The sequence below is a fragment of the Bos grunniens genome, chromosome 3 (genome assembly GCF_055505025.1).
Source record: "Bos grunniens cultivar Pamir isolate PY7600 chromosome 3, Bosgru_T2T1.0, whole genome shotgun sequence".
NCBI classification, from domain to species: Eukaryota; Metazoa; Chordata; class Mammalia; order Artiodactyla; family Bovidae; genus Bos; species Bos grunniens.
In genome coordinates, this window is record NC_141167.1 from 27,812,405 (window position 1) to 27,834,808 (window position 22,404).

General features: G+C 37.7%; 1 protein-coding gene across 3 annotated transcripts in view; it reads left to right on the forward strand.

The window, feature by feature from the left end:
* The window catches only part of ZYG11B (zyg-11 family member B, cell cycle regulator), a 74,570-nt gene that overhangs the window by 23,000 nt on the left and 29,166 nt on the right, over nucleotides 1-22,404 (forward strand). For all 3 annotated transcript variants that reach the window (XM_086388767.1, XM_086388756.1, XM_086388762.1), the window contains 5 exons: nucleotides 2,617-2,782; nucleotides 9,542-10,296; nucleotides 17,358-17,498; nucleotides 19,760-19,936; nucleotides 20,855-20,919. In XM_086388767.1, the coding sequence (XP_086244893.1) occupies nucleotides 2,770-2,782; nucleotides 9,542-10,296; nucleotides 17,358-17,498; nucleotides 19,760-19,936; nucleotides 20,855-20,919 (1,151 nt within the window). In that variant the 5' untranslated portion in view covers nucleotides 2,617-2,769. The remainder of the gene's footprint in view (nucleotides 1-2,616; nucleotides 2,783-9,541; nucleotides 10,297-17,357; nucleotides 17,499-19,759; nucleotides 19,937-20,854; nucleotides 20,920-22,404) is intronic.

Sequence of the window (22,404 nt, forward strand, 5' to 3'; positions counted from 1 at the left end):
TTTACATTTCCACTTGCAGGGTACGAGAGTTCCAGTTTCTTCACATCTTCACCAACACTTGTTTTTATCTGTCTTTTGGTTATAGCCTTAATAGTGTGAGATATTACTTCATTGTAATTTTGATTTGCATTTTTCTGGTAACTAATGATGTTGCATGTCTTTCATGTGACTCTTGGTCATTTGTATTTCTTTGGAGAAATGTCCATTTAGACCTTTGCCTGTCTTTGAGTTGTCTTTTTATAATTGAGTTGTAAGAATTATTTGTATAATCTAGATACAAATCCCTTAACAGATACATGATTTGCAAATATTTTCTCCCATTTTTTGGGGTTTTCTTTTCACTTTCTTGATGATGACCTTTGATACAAAAGTTTTTTTGTTTTTATGAAGTCTAGTTTATCTGCTTTTTTCTTTGGTTGTTTGTGCTTTTGATGTCATATCTAAGAAGTCATTCACCAATTCAAAGTCAGGAAGGATTATACCAATGTTTTCTTCTAAGAACCTAACAGTTTTAACTTTTACCTTTGGGCCTTTGATCTATTTTGAGTTAATTTTTATATGTGCTTTGAGGAAGGGCCCCATGTTCATCCTTTTGCATGTAGACGTCCAGTTATCCCAGCACTGTTTGTTGAAAAGCCTGGTTTTTTTTCCCATTGAATTGTCTTGACAGCCTTGTTTAAGTCAACTGACCATAAATATGAGAGTTTATTTCTGATATTTCAGTTCTATCTCATTGATTTATGTGTCTGTTTTTATGCCAGTACCATACTGCTTTGTTTACTGTAGCTTTATAGTAAGCTTTAAAACTGACAAGTGTGTCTTCCAACTTTGTTGTTCTTTTCAGAGATTGTTTCAGTTATTCTAGGTCCATTGTATTTCCATATGACTTTTAGGTCAGTTTGTTAATTTCTGCAAAAAAAGAATCTGGAATTTTGGTAGGGATTGTACTGAATCTGTAGATCAATTTAAAAATATTATCTTCTGATCCATGAATATGAATGGATGACTTTTATCAGGTTGAGGATGTTCTATAAACTATGTATTTTAAAAAACTTACCTTGTATTATGAATATTTTCATATTTGAGTAATATATCTTTGAACTATAATTTTTAATGGCTGCATATTATTCAGCCATTAAAATGTCACATGTGTAGTATCAATTTAATATGGTTAAGAGTTATGTTCCTCAGTCATATTTTTTTTAAGATATTTTTATTTATTTATTTGGCTGCATCAGGTCTTCATTGTGGCAGGGATTGAACCTGGGTCGCCTGCATTGGGAGCTTGGAGTCTTATCCACTGGCCCACCAGAGAAGTCCCCCTAAGTCAGTTTTTAATTTGAAGTTACACTTTGTCAGTTACTATGTGTAGAATACTTAGATGTTACTTTTCTGAGCCAGTTTTCAGTTAGGCAAAAATGAAAATAATGCTTCACTACTTAGTAAAGTAGGGGTGAGGAATGACTGAAATAATGGATCAGATCAGATCAGTCGCTCAGTCGTGTCCGACTCTTTGCGACCCCATGAATTGCAGCATGCCACGCCTCCCTGTCCCTCAGCAACTCCCGGAGTTCACTCAGACTCACATCCATCGAGTCAGTGATGCCATCCAGCCATCTCATCCCTTGTCGTCCCCTTCCCCTCCTGCCCCCAATCCCTCCCAGCATCAGAGTCTTTTCCAATGAGTCAACTCTTTGAATGAGGTGGCCAAAGTACTGGAGTTTCAGCTTTAGGATCATTCCCTCCACAGAACTCCCCTTCAGAATGGACTGGTTGGATCTCCTTGCAGTCCAAAGGACTCTCAAGAGTCTTCTCCAACACCACAGTTCAAAAGCATCAATTATTCGGCGCTCAGCGTTAAACTCTCAGCAGAGTCATACAGAAAGCACCTAATGGATGGTAGCTGCTATAATTATATTTTAGTTATATTACTGTTATTAGGGACCTTAAAGAGTGTTTATTTCTGTAATCAAAACCCTTATACTTAAATCTTTGTGCTTATTTGATTAGTTCTGTATTCCTCAGATTGGAATAAACTGGGTTAACCTTTTTCTTTTTTGAGGGTAACACATATAGCACATTCTTTCCTCCAAATGAACTGATCATATTTGAACTGTTAGGTTGGGATGGGAATTTTGTGGGAGGTCAAGTTGGAAAGTAAACTGAGGCTAGATTTTGGAAGGACTCGGGCATCATCAGTCTAACAATATAAGATTTTTTTCTTTTGTGTTCAGGCCCATGCATCCCACTGATGTTTTGAGCAGTAGAGTGTCCTGGGATGGTAATTTGGGAAGATTAATCCGTTGTGCCATCTTCCCTAACCATCCTTGACTGATTAGGATACCTTGCTGTATGTTTACATGACTACCCAATATATCCTATACTATAGTATATAATAGACTTTTAGTAAAAATGTGTTTAAATGTTTCTCTTCTCCTGCTTCTTGAGAACATGGATCATATAGTGTATTCCCACTGCCTAACATGGTATCTTGCACATGGTAGACACTTGAGTAAAAGTACTTGTTGAGCAAGTAAATGAATCTTTTGTTTTCTACTTTTCTGGAAACTAACTTGTTGGCTTTGGTTTTCCCTTTGTTTCTTCCTGGGATCCAAGGAGGAGGCATCTCCTTATTCCTTACTTGATATCTGCTTGAATTTCCTGACTACTCACCTTGAGAAGTTCTGCTCAGCAAGACAAGATGGAACATTGTGTCTGCAGGAACCTGGAGTATTCCCACAGGAGGTGGCTGATCGGCTACTTCAGACCATGGCTTTTCATGGTAATAAATAAACAGAGGAAACAAAAATTATGCCCTTTAAATTAGCATTGGATTTTGAAGTGCTGCTGTGGCCATTTAATTATTTTCATAGAAATAACAGAAAAGCCTAATTGAGGAAAAGGAATTCATTTATTTTTGCCTACCTTGCTACTTATGGCATAATTTAAGTAAGCATTTTCTTTTCTAACCTGGCAAGCCCTTTTTTTTGTTTGTTTCTTCTATTTTGTTGTTATGAGAAGCTGTTCCCATGGCAAAAATAACTTCTCTCCCAAAATAGCAGTTTGGAAGTCTGCTGGTCTAAAATACCTTACAGGGTTATTTGGCAGCAAGAAAATCAATAAATGTTATAATGGAAAAGCTAGTTTATGCTTTTGATCTTTGAAACGGGAAATCATAGCTAATGTATTACTTCTGTCTTCAAAAACAAATTCTGAAAATGTGAAAGATTTATCTGTGAAATTCTGATTATGCACAATATATTGAGAATTTTGTTACCTACGTGTAAGTTCTAAGTTGAAAGAGATTCCATCCCTTTATATATTTAGGGTGTGTAAACTCTTACAAGTAAGAAATACAATTTTTTCCACAACTATCAAATAGAATAAATATGGCAATAGTGATAATTATCATTTATGAATTGCCTCTTCCATGTAATATTAATGCCAGGCATTTTATACTTTTCTTGAATTTTCTCAAAAACTTAAAAGGTAGCTACTTTTGTCCTATTCATATACAGATAAGGAAACTGAGGTTCAGAGAAGTAACTTGTTAAGAGTTACACTGCTAGTAAATGATAGAGTCCTGGTTCAAATGCAGATCTGTTTTATTCTAAATCAGTTTTCTTTTCACTGCCACACAACCTTCCTACTCCTACATTAGAGGTGTTGTTGCTCCCCTGGATAGCCGATAATGGTATATACACTTTTGCTGTGACTTTAAATATATATACCCACACATATATTCAAATATGTTTATAGTTGTTATATTTTATTAAATATAGGGACTATAAGGGACTTCCCAGGTGGCTCAGTGGTAAAGAATCCACCTGCCAGTGCAGGAGGTGCAGGAAACTCGGTTCAGTCCCTGGGTTGGGAAGATCCTCTGGAGGAAGAAATGGCACCCACTCCAGTATTCTTGCCTGTAAAATTCCATGGACTGGGAAGCCTGGTGGGCTACAGTCCATGCCAGTTGCAAAAGAGCCAGACACGACTGAGCAAGTGAACACACATACACAAATACATGAATTTATTATATATACTTAAAGTCACAGCAAAAGTATATCCCATTATCTGATATGTGTGTGTGTGTGTGTGTGTGTGTGTCTATAGACAGAGCACACACAAATGCAGATAGTGCATTCGAAGGAAGGGTGGGAGGAAGAAGATGTCTGCATTCCTTGGTTTTCACTAAAGTTGCTCAAGTCTGTAGTCTCTTTGGATTCTTCCAACTGCTGAAGGAATGAGGGTAAATTTCAATAGGTATTATCCACATTTAAGTTAAAGATCCCTTACAAATGAGATTTAAAAGGTTGTGGTAGTGCTAGCATTTCTTTCTGGTCTCAGTTTAATGATTACACTTAGCAAGTTCAGTTTAAATATTTGTACATATAACTAGTCTTATAAATCAAAAGAATAAATGTTAACTGAAGTTTTAACTTTTCCATATTCCTTTGGAAATATAACTATTGTTAATTAATAATAGCAGCTAACATTTGTTGAATGCTTATTATATACCAGGCACTGGTGAATGCTTTGTATGAATAAAATAATGAAAGTAGTTTTTAAGTACATATAACTTAATAATTGTCTTTCAGAGTATGTCTTTGAGAAGCTATATGCTTGATCAGAATGTGTTTTCTATCAGTTTTCTTCAAATTGAGTTCAAATGAGGAAAGTGAGGATCAAGAGAAACAGTGTGCTGCCCCATTTGTGTTTCCCCCATGTGATTACCTGTCTTATTCATTACATGCACAGATTATTTAATCTCTTTGTAAAAATCATATCCACCTTCAAACAGTCAAGAGTGGATACTGCTAATAGTACTGCAAAAGAAAAATCTCTGGACTGCTAGGGAATTCCTTATGAATGCTTTCAAAATTGCTAGTATAAGTCTTCTAATAGTGCAATGATTTTAGAAAATAATTCATTTAAAAAAATTTACTTATTTACTCAATTCAAGGGATTAATGATATTGGTAGCAGTCCTTATTAAAATAAGCCTGATACTAAAGAGTTTTACTTACTTGATTCTATAATTCTCTTGTTATACTCTTTGCTCACTGTATCTGTGGTCTCAATGCTAAAAGTTTTCCAGGAAATGTGTGCATAAGATCTAGAAATCAGAATAAGAATTTTACCATCTAAAAACATAATGCCATTTCAGTTCAGTTCAGTCACTCAGTCGTGTCTGACTCTGCGACCCCATGAATCGCAGCACGCCAGGTCTCCCTGTCCATCACCAACTCCTGGAGTTCACTCAGACTCACGTCCATCAAGTCAGTAACGCCATCGAGCCATCTCATCCTCTGTTGTCCCCTTCTCCTCCTGCCCCCAATCCCTCCCAGCATCAGAGTCTTTTCCAATGAGTCAACTCTTCGTATGAGGTGGCCAAAGTACTGGAGTTTCAGCTTCAGCATCATTCCCTCCAAAGAAATCCCAGGGCTGATCTCCTTCAGAATGGACTGGTTGGATCTCCTTGCAGTCCAAGGGACTCTCAAGAGTCTTCTCCAACACCACAGTTCAAAAGTATCAATTTTTCGGCACTCAGCCTTCTTCACAGTCCAACTGTCACATCCATACATGACCACAGGAAAAAGCATAGCCTTGACTAGACGGACCTTTGTTGGCAAAGTAATGTCTCTGCTTTTCAATATGCTATCTAGGTTGAACTTAACTTTCCTTCCAAGGAGTAAGCGTCTTTTAATTTCATGGCTACAGTCACCATCTGCAGTGATTTTGGAGCCCCCCAAAATAAAGTCTGACACTGTTTCCACTGTTTCCCCATCTATTTCCCATGAAGTGATGGGACCGGATGCCATGATCTTCGTTTTCTGAATGTTGAGCTTTAAGCCAACTTTTTCACTCTCCTCTTTCACTTTCATCAAGAGGCTTTTGAGGTCCTCTTCACTTTCTGCCATAAGGGTGGTGTCATCTGCATATCTGAGGTGATTGATATTTCTCCCAGCAATCTTGATTCCAGCTGTGTTTCTTCCAGTCCAGCGTTTCTCATGATGTACTCTGCATAGAAATTAAATAAGCAGGGTGACAATATACAGCCTTGACGTACTCCTTTTCCTATTTGGAGCCAGTCTGTTGTTCCATGTCCAGTTCTAACTGTTGCTTCCTGACCTGCATACAGATTTCTCAAGAGGCAGGTCTGGTGGTCTGATATTCCCATCTCTTTCAGAATTTTCCACAGTTTATTGTGATCCACACAGTCAAAGGCTTTGACATAGTCAATAAAGCAGAAATAGATGTTTTTCTGGAACTCTCTTGCTTTTTCCATGATCCAGCCGATGTTGGCAATTTGATCTCTGGTTCCTCTGCATTTTCTAAAACCAGCTTGAACATCAGGGAGTTCACGGTTCATGTATTGCTGAAGCCTGGCTTGGAGAATTTTGAGCATTACTTTACTAGCGTGTGAGATGAGTGCAATTGTGCAGTAGTTTGAGCATTCTTTGGCAGTGCCTTTCTTTGGGCTTGAAATGAAAACTGACCTTTTCCAGTCCTGTGGCCACTGCTGAGTTTTCCAAATTTGCTGGCATATTGAGTGCAGCACTTTCACAACATCATCTTTCAGGATTTGAAATAGCTCAACTGGAATTCCATCACCTCCACTAGCTTTGTTCGTAGTGATGCTTTCTAAGGCCCACTTGACTTCACATTCCAGGATGTCTGGCTCTAGGTCAGTGATCACACCATCCTGATTATCTGGGACATGAAGATCTTCTATGTATTCTTGCCACCTCTTCTTGGTATCTTCTGCTTCTGTTAGGTCCATACCATTTCTGTCCTTTATTGAGCCCATCTTTGCATGAAATGTCCCCTTGGTATCTCTAATTTTCTTGAAGAGATCTCTAGCCTTTCCCATTCTGTTGTTTTCCTCTATTTCTTTGCATTGATTGCTGAAGAAGGTTTTCTTATCTCTTCTTGCTATTCTTTGGAACTCTGCATTCAGATGCTGATATCTTTCCTTTTCTCCTTTGCTTTTCGCTTCTCTTCTTTTCACAGCTATTTGTAAGGCCTCCCCAGACAGCCATTTTGCTTTTTTGCATTTCTTGTCCATGGGGATGGTCTTGATCCCTGTCTCCTGTACAATGTCATGAACCTCCGTCCATAGTTCATCAGGCACTCTATCTATCAGATCGAGGCCCTTAAATCTATTTCTCACTTCCAGTGTATAATCATAAGGGATTTGATTTAGGTCATACCTGAATGGTCTTATTAATATAATATCTAACTATTAACTATTAAGAATGTAATGTCGAATATGAATATTGTAGTGGTATAGTCATCCATGGACAGGTCTTATGTGAACATAAGTTTTCATTTCTTTGGGATACATGCCCAGGAGTGCTACTGTTGGGTCCTATTGTAGTTGCATGTTTAGCCACACTGTTTACAGAATGGCTATGCCATTTTACACTCTTAACAATGTAAGACTGACTCAGTTTCTCTGCATACTTGCCAGCATTTGGTGTTATTACTGTTTTTTTATTTGAGCCATTTTAATAGGTGTGTAATGATTTCTTCAAATACTTTTTCAACCCTGCCCTATTCCTCCACTCTTTCTGGACAAATTAGCTGTGTTCAAATATGTTTTAAGTCTGTTTTTTTTACCTGTTCTTTAGATTTGGGTAATTTCTTTTTTTTTTTCACTCTTTTAGTTCACTAATTCTTTCCTTTTTTCCTTTTATTCTGTTGTTGAACGCAGCCATTATTGTATTTTTCAATTCTAAAATTTTCCTTTGGTTCTTCTTTATAACTTCTGCTTCTTTTCTGAGGTTTTCTGTTTTCCATTTGTTTCAAGCTTGTTTGTATTTGCACACTTAAGCATTTTTATGATGGCTCCTTTAAGACCTTCATCAAATAATTTTAACATTTCTCATTTTTTTAGTGTTGACATCTATAGTCTTCTTTTCACGTTGAGATCTTACTGGTCCTTTGTATGATGAGTGAGTTTTTATTGGAATCTGGACATTTTGGATATTGTGTTATGTGGGACTGCTGTTTTTGTTTGTGTCTCTGCCACCACTCTAGCAGTGGAAGGTGAAGGCACTGCCTTGTTATTGCCAGACTGGGGTAAATGTTCTTATTCCCCACTTGACTTCTGTTGACACCTGAGACTTAGTGCTTCTCATTACTCATTACTGCTCTGCAGGGGATTGGCGTGCTGCTTCCCCACTAGTTCGCTACTGGTACCCTCCCTAGCTGAGAGCCGTGTGAGTACTTCATTTCTCTTCTTCATTTGGCCTCCACTGACAGCATGTTGTAGGGAGGTGACCTCATTACTTACTGTTGGGCAGTGATGAAGTCTCAACTCTCCACTAGGCTTCCTTTGATACCACCCCAGCTCAGAAAGGGAGAAGCACCTCATTACTGCCAGATGGACATGGAAGTCCTGCCTCCATACTCGGCCTTCTCCTAACACTTCTCTGTGGGAGATTGTGGCAACTAGTTATAGCAGGAGTGAAAGTCTAGGTTCCCCGCTTGGCATCTGCTGGTGTGGATGAGGGTGAGGTTTTGTTCATGTCTCTGACACCCTCATCCACATCAGGAAATGTGGTGAGATAAAGTAATCACTTTATTTCAAACACCAGAGACCTAATGAGGAACCAGAACACCAGTCTCCCGCATAGCCATAATGAGGAGCACTAAGTCTCGGGTGTCAACAGAAGTCAAGTGAGGGACAAAAACATTTACCCTTGCTAGGCTGCCCTTTTCCTGGTACTTTGGCTAGAGTGAGCAGATTTTGTGGCCCTGGCAGGGGAGGGGCTGTTTTTGTGTGTGCTTGTTGGTATTTCCCAATTGCCAGCTTAAGTCTGGAATATATGGTACAGGGGAAAAAACCAGGAACTCCACCATATTGTTCTTTGTGTCCCAAGATCTCTAGCTAGCCTGCTTTCTTCTCTTGACCTTTCAGTGATCTAGCCTTATTCCTTGTCTCTTCCCACTTCCATACGTAATCTTCAGAAATCGACCATGTTCTCACTCATATCTAGGTTTTCCCCTGTATTCTTCTTAAATTCCCCTCACCTTCCTTCTCCATCTTTGCATTTTTCCTTCATCTTTGAAAGACCTTCTCAAGGATCACCTCTTCCATGGAGCCTTTTTCAGATCTCCAGGGATGGTAAATTACTTCCTTTTCTTTGCTTTCATGATCCTTTTGTACTTGGATCTGGTATACCTTTGGCTAGAACTGGGCATGTAGCCCCATCTAAATCCAAGGGTAGGTTGGAAAACACAACTGTGCATGTGTCCAGTAATGGGAGGAGAACCAGATATTAGTGAATATCAGTAATGCCTAACACAGTCCTGATTCTGCCACGTGCTATTTCTGTGCTGTTGGAAGACCACTTTTTTGAACCCCAGTTTACTCAGCTATAAATTGTAGATAATCACATTCTTACCTTAATGAATTGTTGTGTCTATTAAATGAAATACTGTTACATGGTAGTGCTTTGAAAGTGTAAAGTATACTGGAAGTTTTAGCTATCCTTTAACCATTTTTTGAAGTTAAAGTACTGCTTATTTTTTCCTAGGTCTCCTGAATGATGCAACTGTAGGTATTTTTAGGGGCAACCAGATGCGCTTAAAACGAGCTTGCATTCGCAAAGCCAAGATCTCTGCTGTTGCTTTCCGGAAAGCCTTCTGCCACCACAAGTTAGTGGAACTTGATGCCACAGGTGTGAATGCTGACATCACGATTACAGACATCATCAGTGGGCTTGGCAGTAATAAATGGATCCAGCAAAATCTCCAGTGCCTCGTGCTGAACTCATTAACTCTGTCCCTCGAAGATCCTTATGAGCGGTGCTTTAGCCGACTTTCTGGCCTTCGAGCATTAAGCATCACCAATGTTCTCTTTTACAATGAAGACCTGGCTGAAGTTGCCTCATTGCCAAGATTAGAGAGCCTGGATATTTCTAACACCTCGATCACAGACATCACGGCTCTGCTGGCTTGCAAAGACCGACTCAAGTCTCTAACCATGCATCACTTGAAATGTTTAAAAATGACAACTACCCAGATACTGGATGTTGTTCGAGAACTAAGACATCTGAATCATCTTGATATTTCGGATGATAAACAGTTTACATCAGACATAGCTCTTCGATTACTAGAACAAAAGGACATCCTGCCCAACCTCGTCTCCCTGGATGTTTCTGGGAGGAAGCATGTGACAGACAAAGCTGTTGAAGCTTTTATTCAGCAACGGCCCAGCATGCAGTTTGTAGGTTTGCTGGCCACTGATGCTGGCTATTCTGAATTCCTCACAGGCGAAGGACATTTGAAGGTCAGATTTTAAAAATATATTCCTTTGTCAGGCTGACCATTGTTTAGTTTACATAAGACTCCATTAAGGTGAATGTCTAATAATATATAGATCATATTCATGAAATATGACATAGAGTGAAAAGGCCTTGCTTTTGAGTCTGAATTAATATTCCAGATTATTTGCTTTATGGCCCAGAGCAAACTATGATGTAACTTTTCAATTTACATTTATTTATAAAATAGATATGATTCTTACCTGCAAAATTATTCTGAAGATAAATAATTATATATGTAAAGTGCAAGTCATGTTGTAGGCCCTGGATAAATGATAGTTTTCATGAAGAGAATGTTTAGATATTTTGAACCACTTAAACATATAATATCTAAAGGATCACGTCAAAGAAACTAGAGATGCTCCTTTGTAGAAAAGAGTAATGGGAGGTAAGTTGTCCAAGAAGATCTCTATTGTAAAAATGGTAAAATCCTTCTCTTCTTAGGTTTCTCATGCGTAATGGCTTAAATTCCATTTGGGAAACATCTACTGAACTTGGCTCAACTTGAGATTGAAAGATAAAAAAGATACAGGATTTGCTTCCAAGGAGCTTGATAGTAGTAGTAATGTTATGATCACAAACAACTCTAAAGCCAAGGATCAGTATAGTTGCTGTAGGAGAGTAGGAGAAACTTTTTCTCACTGGAGAATTTTCATCTTGATGGAAGATGGTATCTGAATCAGACCTTGAAGGATAGAACTGTAACAGGTTTAAGGACAACTAGTATTTTTCTTGGAGAAGGAAATGGCAGCCCACTCCAGTGTTCTTGCCTGGAGAATCCCAGGGACGGGGGAGCCTGTTGGGCTGCCGTCGCAGGGGTCGCACAGAGTCGGACACGACTGAAGCGACTTAGCAGCAGCAGTATTTTTCTAACATACATTGTATCCTATAAGTGCTTTATATTGTATATGGTAATATCTGTAGGTTGATATTAACTCCACTTTATAGATGAAAAACATAGAAATTATGATTTACTGTTAGTTAGAACCAGTGTTTGGATCTACATCTATCAAATTTCAGAGCCCCATTTTTTTTTTCCTCTACGACTTACATCAAACCACTTAAGTTGAAGCATCATTTGATTCTACCTGGTGCAAATGGCAATACTGCATCCTTTTTTATGGCTGAGTAGTGTTCATGTGTGTGTGTGTATACCACGCCACTTCTTTATCCATTGTCTATCAATGGACACTTAGATTGCATCCATGTCTTGGCTATTGTAAATAGCGCTGCTGTAAATTTGGGGATGCATGTATCTGTTTGAATTATAATTTTCTCCAGATGTATGTCCAGGAATGGGATTCTGAATCATATGGTAACTCTATTTTTAGTTTTGTAAGGAACCTCCATACTATTTTCCATAGTGACTGTACCAGTTTACTTTCCTGCCAGCAGTGCAGGAGTATTCTTTTTTAGCAATCAATATCGATCTCAAAAAAGGAGAAGGAAAGGTTAGCTATAGAACATTTTAAAACATGTCAGTTCTTATATTATTTGTAAATTTAGACTTTAAAAAGTAGAATGTAGGCAATTATTTTGAGTCACTTTTTTATTCATTCATTCAGTAAATATTTTATTAAGTACCTCTGCATATTATGTACTGCGCTAGACATGGAGATTTGATGGTAGAGTGAAATGGCGTGATCTTGCCCTCATGGAGCTTATAATTTAGTGAGGGATTCAGACAGTGAAGTATCATACATATGTTATGGGTGTATGATTTCAATATATGTATTTATATATCATATACATAATGTGCACATATATATATGTGCATAAACTGCATAGTGTGAAGAATCTAAAAGCTACATAATACTGTATTTGAGTATGTTGAACAGAGAGGCTTGACTTAGTTTAAGGCTTCTCTGAGGACTTGATGAATGAGTGAAGACCTTATGGATGAGTAACTTGGTAGAGAAGATTCCAGGCAGCAAGAATAATACAGCAAAAGATGTGTGGTAGGAAGGGAACATGGTACATCCAAGGAACTTCAAGAAAGCCACTGTGGCTAGAGTTCTAGAGTAGGAAGTTGCAGAGCGATGAGATGAGGCTGGAAAAAGTAGGTGCTAGGGCCAGAAAGGGCAAAGTCACATGAGCCAGGTGCAGGGCAGCAAGTGTGAGGAACTACATAACAGCTTGTTATTGAACAAGGTAAGTTTCTAGCACAGGGCTTGTGGGTAAAGGCAGCATAAAAATGTAGATTACTAAGTTAGTGTTACTTGTCTGCCTAAGAAATGGATCAGTAAAGAATTATAAAAATCAAAGGGGAAGAAATCTCTGTGTACTGGGAGTTTAGGAAGGATTTCCCAGAGGAGGTGAGCTTGATCTGTGTCCTCAACGATGAGAGAAATGTGTCCCTAGCACACTGCACTAAGTAATCTTCTCAAGGCAAAGATCCTCCAGTAGCTATGATTCCCGAGCAGTGTGATTTTTGCTGATTGTTCTTACCACCAACAGACCCTAGAGTGAATTAGCCCAAGATTTTCAGTTGAGGCTAGTAGAACATACACATTGTACAATGCCTTTGTGAAACAGGTTTGATTTTACAAATGGAACATCATTGCTTTGAAATTTTGACTCTAGAAAACACCTACTTTGCTGTCATCTAGTTTCCACTTCTGTAAACACAGTGATTCTTAACCTTGGCTATAATTAAAATTACCTGGAGTGTAATTATTTGAGATGATGGATATGTTAAGTAACTGTATCATGATAATCATTTTGCAGTATTTACATGTATAACATCATCGTTTTACACATTACACTTACAGAATGTATTTGTCATTATGTATCTATAATATATATCTTTTAAAGCTGGAAAAATTTTTAATTAAAAAAATCATCTAAGTAACTTGAGTAATTAAATCAGAAGCACTGTAGGGAGGTGGGACTGAGGCATCAGTTTTTTTTAAAGCTCCTTGGGTGATTTTAATATGTATCCAAAATGGAGAATCATTGTTTTAAAATAATTTTTTTAAAAAATTGAGATCATTGGAACTTTGCCCCTTATTCAACTATACATAAAAATAGATGTTTGTTTTAAATTATTTATTTGACTACTAATTTGAGAGTTGAAAAATAATAGGTCATGTTAAGAGAAGAGAGCTGAGATTGCTCTGTCTCCTTTTTTAAAATTTTCCAGGTTAGCAAAGTTGAAAAATGGGTCTGAAATGATTATTTTAATGTTATGATGCTTTAAATTAATTTAGTTTGACAGTTTTGGTTTTACATGCCTCAGTAGAGACAGTGTCACTCCCCAGTATTCCTTATGAGGCATTATCTGGTACTTTTAGTGGGTGGTTCAAAGAACAAAAGATTTGTTTTTCCACTTGCATGTATATTATGTATTTTGATCTCTTGGCTCTGTGAGGGAGGTATTTTCCTCAGTGAGAGGGAGTGATTTTCTTAAGGATCACAGCTAGCTGATGAGCCTGGAATGTATTCCTTTACTGCATCTCTGCCTATATTTGAGAACCTTAGTTCTTTCTCTTACTCATCTAGTCCCAACACAAAGGGTTTTCTGACGTAGAATTACCAACCCTGTCACCTTGGTTTCCCTACCTTATCTGCTCGTTTGTCACCATCAGTTTCCTCAACCTTCCGCTATCCCACCATTAAGATTCCTGTGTTTTTTGGCTGCCTCACTCCTGAGAAGCACTGGTTATATGTTAAACCCAGTATTCTCAGTCTTCATCTCATTTGGTCTAAGTGCCTTTTGACATAGTTGATCTTTCTTCCTTCTTGAAATACCTTTTTTTTTTTTTTTTAACTCAGTTTCTAGAATATCAGATTGACCTTGTTTTTTCCGTACTTTTTGGACTTTCTCTCGGTTTCTTTTATTGATTCTTCCTAAATCTCTCAGGCCCCAAACCTATATGCCTATGTAAATTTAGGAATCATCCTAAATTTATATCTCTAACCTAGACTTCTCCCTTGAACTAAGACTTAATACGTACTTTTTAAAGACGTCTGAGCTAGTGCTTCTGCTCTTGAGGAATTCTGATCCAGTGGAGAACAGACAGACAGTTTAAAAATAGCTTTAATCAGTTGTGAGAAATGCTGTAATAGAGTTATGTGCTGAGTGCTACAAGAAAGTCTTTCCTTAGAATATACATTTAGTTTTATCCATATTTTAAATATTAATAAGGTTTAACTTAGTGGTAAAGGACATTTTTTCTGTTTTAAATAGATTGCAGAAACTAGTATATACAGATGATTGTTTGTTTTGTTGTTGTTGGTTTTTTTTTTTTTATCTAGCATATGAAATTGATTGAATTGAAGATGCATATAGTTTGAAGAACCAGATTGCTTGATTTGAGTAGGGTAGGGGCTCAAGAAGTGTTAACCACTGAATAAATATACAGGCAATGAAATTTGGTTCAGATTATTTACATTCCAGTAACAAAAGTTCTGTAATTTTACATTTAAAGATAACTTGAGGTTATATTTTATATAAGATTGTAAAGCTGTTTGAATCAACCAACATGGATAAATGAAGTCTGATGAAGATGACTGTTCATGTGTTTTCCCTCTTACAGTCTTTTTTAGCTCTCCTAATAGTTCAGTGTCTTTCCAAATCTAAAATCTAAGAAAAAGTTCAGGGTGATTCAAAAACAGTTGAACATTAGGAAAATTTTTATTGTTCAATAACTGCTTATATGTGTGAATACATAGTCAAAATCGATGTTTATGTATGTGTATTATACATTCTTATTGTTGTTTAGTCACTAAGTCGTGTCTGACTCTTTTATGACGCCACAAACTGAAGCCTGTCAGACTCCTCTGTTCATGGGATTTCCCAGGCAAGAATACTTGAGTGGATTGCCATTTCCTTCTCCAAGGGTTCTTCCCCACCCAGGGATCAAACACACATCTCTTGTGTCTCCTGCATTGGCAGGCGGATTCTTTACCACTGAGCCTCCAAAGAAGCCTATATTATACATCAATAGTATAAAAAACATTTTGTAAAGAAACTTCCATTGTTATTCCCGCAGTCTTACAGTCTTACAAATGCTCAGTATATGCCTTTTTGTCACTTGATACACACATCTGTACTATAGTCTAATTTTATTAGACCTTTGTAGCATATCCCATCGGTGGTTAAAATGTTAGCTGTGATACAGCCCTTCATTTTCTTAAAGCTGCATATTCCTTACCCATATGAACATAGTTATTACTAAGTAATATATTTTAAACATTTATTTTTGTGTTACCTTTTATAATGGTGCTGCCAAAAAAAGATAGGGTTTGGGGGTTTTTTGTATTTTTTTTTTTTTTACCATTTTGAAATTGTCACTCAGGTTGATAAATAGAACTTGTCAGCCACCCTGAAGCTCTTTCACATGCCCCATCCTGATCACAACTTCCTCCTTCCCCACAAAAGTAATCTCTGCCCTGACTCTAATAATAATCATGTCCTTGCTCTTTTAAATAATTTTACAGCCCAACCATTTACCTCTAGGCACTTAGTTAATCTTGTTCACTTTTCTTGCCCACTTTTGCCCACTTTTCAAAATCATACGTCTTTTCAGTATCTTTTATAAAATTCCCTCTCCATCCGTTTCTTTTCCTTATACTTTGTGTATTAAAGAATCTGACCCTTTGGTCTGTAGACTTTCCCTCAGTCTAGATTTTCTTGATTGTATGTTTGTGGTGCATATTGACTGTATTTTCTGCAGATTGGTAGCTGGATGTGAGGACTTGGTCAAACTCACGTTTAATCCCTTTGGCAGGACGCTTAGGTTTTACGTTCTTTCATTAAGGAAGTACATAATGTCTGGTTGTTTTTCTTTCTGTGATTTATTAGCAGTTGTTGACATTCAACACCTAGTTCCATTAATTCATTGAGGATCATGGTGATACTGTAATAATTTCTTTTTTTACTTATTACTGGCTTACTTTTCCCAAAAGCCACTTCTTGTTACATACATTTGGCTACCCAGTGGTATATGAACCACAGTTGGTCTTCCCTTGTGCCGCAGCTGGTAGAGAATCTGCCTGCAATGTGGGAGACCTGGGTTCCATCCCTGGGTTGGGAAGATCCCCTGGAGAAGGGAAAGGCTACCCACTCCAGTATTCTGGTCTGGAGAATTCCATGGACTGTATAGTCCATGGGGTTGCAAAGAGTCGGACACGACTGAGCGACTTTCACTTCACTTCACTTAAGATAACTATATTAACCTGTATAAATGGGAAATTCCAGGATAAACCTACTTTTGAACAGAATTTTTTTAATGCTGAATGGGAGCTTGATAAATCTGGGAGAATCAATTAATATATTTATTTGATATTTATTGAGTGCTTGTTCTGAGCCACACACAGTGCTGCCTGTAGGGGTACAGTGAATAGATCAGTCTACTAAGGGGATTATGGTAATGGCTATGAGGGTGATGTTTCAGGAAGACCTGACCTAGATTGGTGGGCCAGAGAAGGCCTCTCTAAAGAAGTGTTATTTAACTTGAAATGAGAAGGATGAATAGAAATTAGGTAAAGAAAGAGAAGGAAATTTCAGTCAGAGAGGACATTATACTTAGTAGCTTTTTCCTGGGAAAGAGCTTGGCTTATTGAAAGATCAGAAAGGTCAGTGTAGGGTGTTGTGGGGAGAGGGATAGATTGAGAGTTTGGGATTGGCATGTACACATTGCTATAAAAATAAAAAAAGGCCACTGTCATTACTAAATTGTGAGTTAGGGCGAGAGGGTTACCTTAAGAGGCAGTAGAAGCCTAATCATGTGTAGTAAGACCTTATAAATCAGAGTTAAATATCTTGAGATTTATTTTAGGTACAGTATAGAAAATTTTACCCATAGACTTATTCTAGGGTCTGAGCCTATCTAATATATATCTGTTTAGCATATGTATACCTTCACAGGGTGACTTTTCTGGATGGGTTGGAAAATAATCATAGCCATTTGTTTGAAGCTTTACATAACTATCCAGGATGCCGTCCACACAAATGATGTTTGGATAGAGACACTTGGAGGGTTGAAAAGAATCCTAAAAGCTCGTCTTCTGGCTGTGTTCAAAGGTGTCTGGAGAAGCCAATGAAACTCAGATTGCAGAAGCACTGAAGAGGTACAGTGAACGGGCCTTCTTTGTCCGAGAAGCTCTATTTCACCTTTTTAGCCTGACTCATGTGATGGAAAAAACAAAGCCAGAAATTTTAAAGGTAAGAACAAGAAACTGGATGTGAGAAGTGTGAAATTATCTTCCTAGATAGATGATGGTTTTGTGAAGAAAATTGGTGAAAATCTGCATTTAGTCTTTTTTTTTTTATAAGATTGATAATATATAATTCAGTTTTTAGCCATAAATGAGAATGAGAGGAGATAACTGAATAGTGTTACTGAAGTTTTATAGTAATCTCATTTAAACAATATAAATGCCTTCAAGTTCATATTTAACTATCTAAAACCAGTAATCATTGTGATATCTTTTTACCAGCTGTAGTAGAAAATAGAGTATATAACTTGAATCAGGACACTACTTGGTATATTAGCCATGTATTGCTTCTGTATATGGTTTTTAAAGAAATACAATATTGGGATTTTATAAAGCACTTTTCCATGCTATTTATGAACCTTCTTGTGCTTTTGTAACTAATCTGTGTTATTCCCCAATTAAGATATTTTACCCAAGACAGTTTTTGGAGGAAAAAAAAGGAGGATTCTTAATTTTGTTGATTGGGTGGGACATTTTTTTGTCAGAATGTGGTTCTTTAGCCACCTGAAGTCTGGGATATTGCTTATTTTAAAAAGCATTTGTGAACCTCATTCCAAGAAAATTTAGATTCAGTAGGGCTGGATAAGATACAGGAATCTACATTGTAATAATCCCTCAGGATAATCCTTATACACATTTAATTTAGTACTATATCATATTTGGTCCCTCTTTTAGTGGGCACAACAATCCCGAGAGAAGTTTTATCTTCTGTTTCACGGATTATGTACTTGAGGGTCTGTGAAGTTAAGTAACAATAAATTAGTGGCAGAGCCAGAAATGACTTAACTTCCCAGTTTCTTAAATTTTTTGAGAATGGGGTGTTTGGATAAGAAGCAGGAACATCTGAGTCTCCGGATGTTGACTGCAACATCCGCCACCTCCCGTGTACATACCAGAGGATATTGGTGCTTGGCATATGCATTATCATTTTTTGGTTTTGGTTACTGTGCACTTGAGTAACAGAGGACCAGACCCGTCGTCCTGATATGAAATATTTACTCATTCATTCATTCAGAGAATGGTGCAGAGAGAAATGTGATCCTTGTAAGGAGTTTTTGCTGCAAAAGAAAGCAAAAGCAAAAGGTGGTAGTTGGCTGAGGATGTTTGTGGGTTTTGTTTTGTTTTGTTTTAGATGAGAGAAGAAAATACCTTGTATGCTGTGTGAATGATCGACTACAGAATAAAAATCTGGTATAGGAGTTGGAAGGGGAGATCAGCTGAAGCAGTGTCCTTGAGTAGACAAGAAGGGAAGAATCAAGCATTTAAGTGGAGGGATTATTTTTAGAGAGGAGCCCCTAGAGGTCATTTATGGTCACAGGCAGGCAGACAGCAATTCCTCGTGTGTATGCTGGCAAGGAGGTACGTGTAAAAGCCAGAATCTGAAGTTCTTTTATGATTACTTCAGTTTTCTTGGGGTAACTGGAAGTAAGATCTTCAGTCAGTAATGAGGAATGGGGAGGATTTGTTGGGGATTTGAGGAGAGAGGAAAAGGGGAGAAGTAGTTATCTAGGCCAGAGGGAAGTAAATGGATTTTATTTTATTTTAATTTTAGCAGTATTCTTAAGGAACTGAATGTTGGGATTTGAAAGTGAAGTTTGCTGCTGGTTTACCCTATTCAAGTCAGTAAGAATTTGTTTAGTGTTTGGCATAAAACAGGCCAGACTGAACTATGTCTAGGAAATACTAAGATGTTTTCTCTGAATAGAAAAGATTCATTAACATTACAGAAAAATTTCCGGACATGAACAACTTGACACCTCCCTTGACCAGGTAGGTGAATAACTATTATGTCCTAGGCTCTGCACATAAGGATAAAAAATATACTTAAGATATCTTAGAAATTATTACAGATCAACAGAGTAATGTTGCTATATTCTGCTGCTGCTACTGCTAAGTTGCTTCAGTCGTGTCCGACTCTGTGTGACCCCATAGATGGCAGCTGACTAGGCTCCTGTCCCTGGTTTCTCCAGGCAAGAATAGTGGAGTGAGTTACCATTTCCTTCTCCAATGCATGAAAGTGAAAAGTGAAAGTGAAGTAGCTCAGTCATGTCCGACTCTTTGAGACCCTATGGACTGTAGCCTACCAGGCTCCTCCGTCCATGGGATTTTCCAGGCAAGAGAATTGGAGTGGGTCCTTCTCCATTGCTATATGAAGAGGGTTTATATGTCTTTTATAAGTTGGATTAAGAGAACTCATTTCTTTTTCAGCTTGTGGTTACTGGGATGAGAAACCACCCTATGAATTTGCCAGTGCAGCTTGCTGCAAGCGCCTGTGTGTTTAATTTAACCAAGCAGGATCTTGCTGCAGGAATGCCTGTCCGACTCCTGGCCGATGTGACCCATTTGCTGCTCAAAGCCATGGAACATTTTCCCAACCACCAGCAGGCAAGCATATGGGAATTCACATTCAAATGGTCTTTTTAGTGTCTGCTACCCATCTCCTACCTCCATACAGTTCATTTTACTAGACCAAAGCTGGAAATTCCTTTGGAGGCTGTGAAGTAATAAGTTTTGTGGTGTGACTGAGTGCAGGGCGATAGAGAAGTAGAATACTAAAGAATGCATTCCTTACCTAAAACTATTTCAGTCCAAACATTGTGGGAAATAATGCAAGCCATGTAAAACTTCTTGCACTTAGACCTTGAGTTAGTAATAATTTCAGCATACAGGATTAGGCGTAGAGCTTCTGCTCTGAGCCAGGCATTGGTTAGGTACTCAAGTACTGGAATAGAGAAATAAATAAAACATGGATTTTCTGTTTCTAGCAGTATAGGTAGTCTACAAAACCTGTCCTGTTCTTTGGATAAAAACTAAAAATGCTGCTTGAATTATATTTTTAACTCTTAAAATTTAACAATGAGTTGGCAAGTTAGTAGAAAATACTCAGAGACCCAAAATCAAGTAAAATTGGCAACCTAAATTGGGGAGTGGATCATTAAAGCCAGCTTCCCTCATTGAGAACAGCTGCCAAACTAGATGAGTTTTAGCCTTTGGTTTTCATGGACTCTGGAAGCCAGGTGAACAGAAGACAAACTAGAACCCATCCAAGGGCCACCAGAAGGGAGGGAGATTAGCTGGAATTATCCAATTTATCACCCTATTTCTCATCTAATAAAAAAGATTTTAAAAATGTGCAAGTAAACTTATGTGGGTCCAGTGGAAGTCTTTGAACCGTAGGTGAGCAGAATAAATGTTCTAAGACATGTTATGCTTTATAAATGTCTTTTTTTTTTTTTAATAGAATCTAACAAAACAGTATTTTATTCAGGGGTTTGTTTTTTTTTTTCTGTCTTTGGTTCTTAGTTACAGAAGAACTGCCTCCTTTCACTTTGCAGTGACCGAATTCTTCAAGACGTTCCATTCAACAGGCAAGTGGTAGCACCAGAACTATGGGACAAAATAGAATTATAGAAATCTGTCTCGGGTCATTTCTTACCAGTTAGGATATTCCTAGTGTACAGTTAATCAGGTGGGTGGGCTTGTGTATCACTTTGTAGAATGCTGAATCTACTTTCTGTAATTTAATGCTTTGATATTCATGAGAGCAGATTCTATTTTCATACCTCTTTGCATAAGAATTTGTACTGATTATAGTTTTTAGAATGTATGCACAGTGTTGTAGGCTGAAGAAATGGAAGTATTTAGAAATTCAGTATCTTGCCTACGGTTTTGTGACTGGTAACTGCAAGGCTAGAAAGGATCAAGTCTAGTTTTAGCTCCAGCATTCTTTTCTCTGTATCATGCCTCTTATTATTATAGTTACTTGATATTGAATTATAGGAGAAACCTTTTAAGCAGAGGTTAAGGGAGACCATATAGCTGGATTCCAGTAAGTAAAAAGGGTTTCCTTATTTTGTAAGATGTGATTTAGGAGCTAATTTTTTTTTTTTTCATTTTACTATTTTAAAATATAATTTTTTAGTGATGGTATTTTCAAAAATAAATTTATACTTTATGATTTAATGAGAAGTGTTTTTCTCAAGCAGCAGTTTTATAGTGATTTACTTTTATTTGGGTAATAGTACACTGTTATCTGACATGCTGATGGAATGAAGTATTCCATTTACTATTTGAAATAAATAATTGGTTCAGACGGTAAAGAATCTGCCTGCAATGCAGGAGACCTAAGTTTAGTCCCTGGGTCACAGGGATCCCCTGAAGAAGGAAATGGCAACCCACTCCAGTATTCTTGCCTGGAGAATTCCATGGACAGAGGAACCTGGTGGACTACAATCCCTGGAGTCACAAAGAGCTGGACACAACTGAACGACCAACACACTTTCACATGTATCTCATGTAGATTACTGAATTTTATTTTATAAATATATTAAGCATCAGCATTGATCACATGAAGTCACAGGTTGAAAAGACATAATCTCTTAAAGAAAATTATAAACCACCCCAGAGGCTGACAGACTGTTCCTTAAATGGCTAGATATTAAATGTTCCCAGTTTATGAGCCATAGGGTCTCTGTTGGACGTACTTAATCCTCCCATTGTACCTCCAAAGCAGCCGTAGATAGACACTTTAACAAAAAAAAAAAATGGGGATAACCGTTCCAGTAAAACTTCAGAAGACAGACAGCTAGGCCCACAGCTATAACATCACTTGAGGTGGGCTATTGTTTGCCCTTGATGTAGCCAGTGAGTACAGTCTGCTAGAATTGAGCTTCTTTGTGCTAAGAGACAGAGGTTGGTTAATCTTTGCCTCTCGTGCTTAGTACTTCAGTGGCTGATGGATGGATGGATGGATGAATTAGGAGTATAACAGAAGACAGTCTTTCATAGAAGAGGGTGACAGAATGTACTGGCCCTCCAAGCAAGGACAGAAAGATTTCATTGGCTTGGTGATC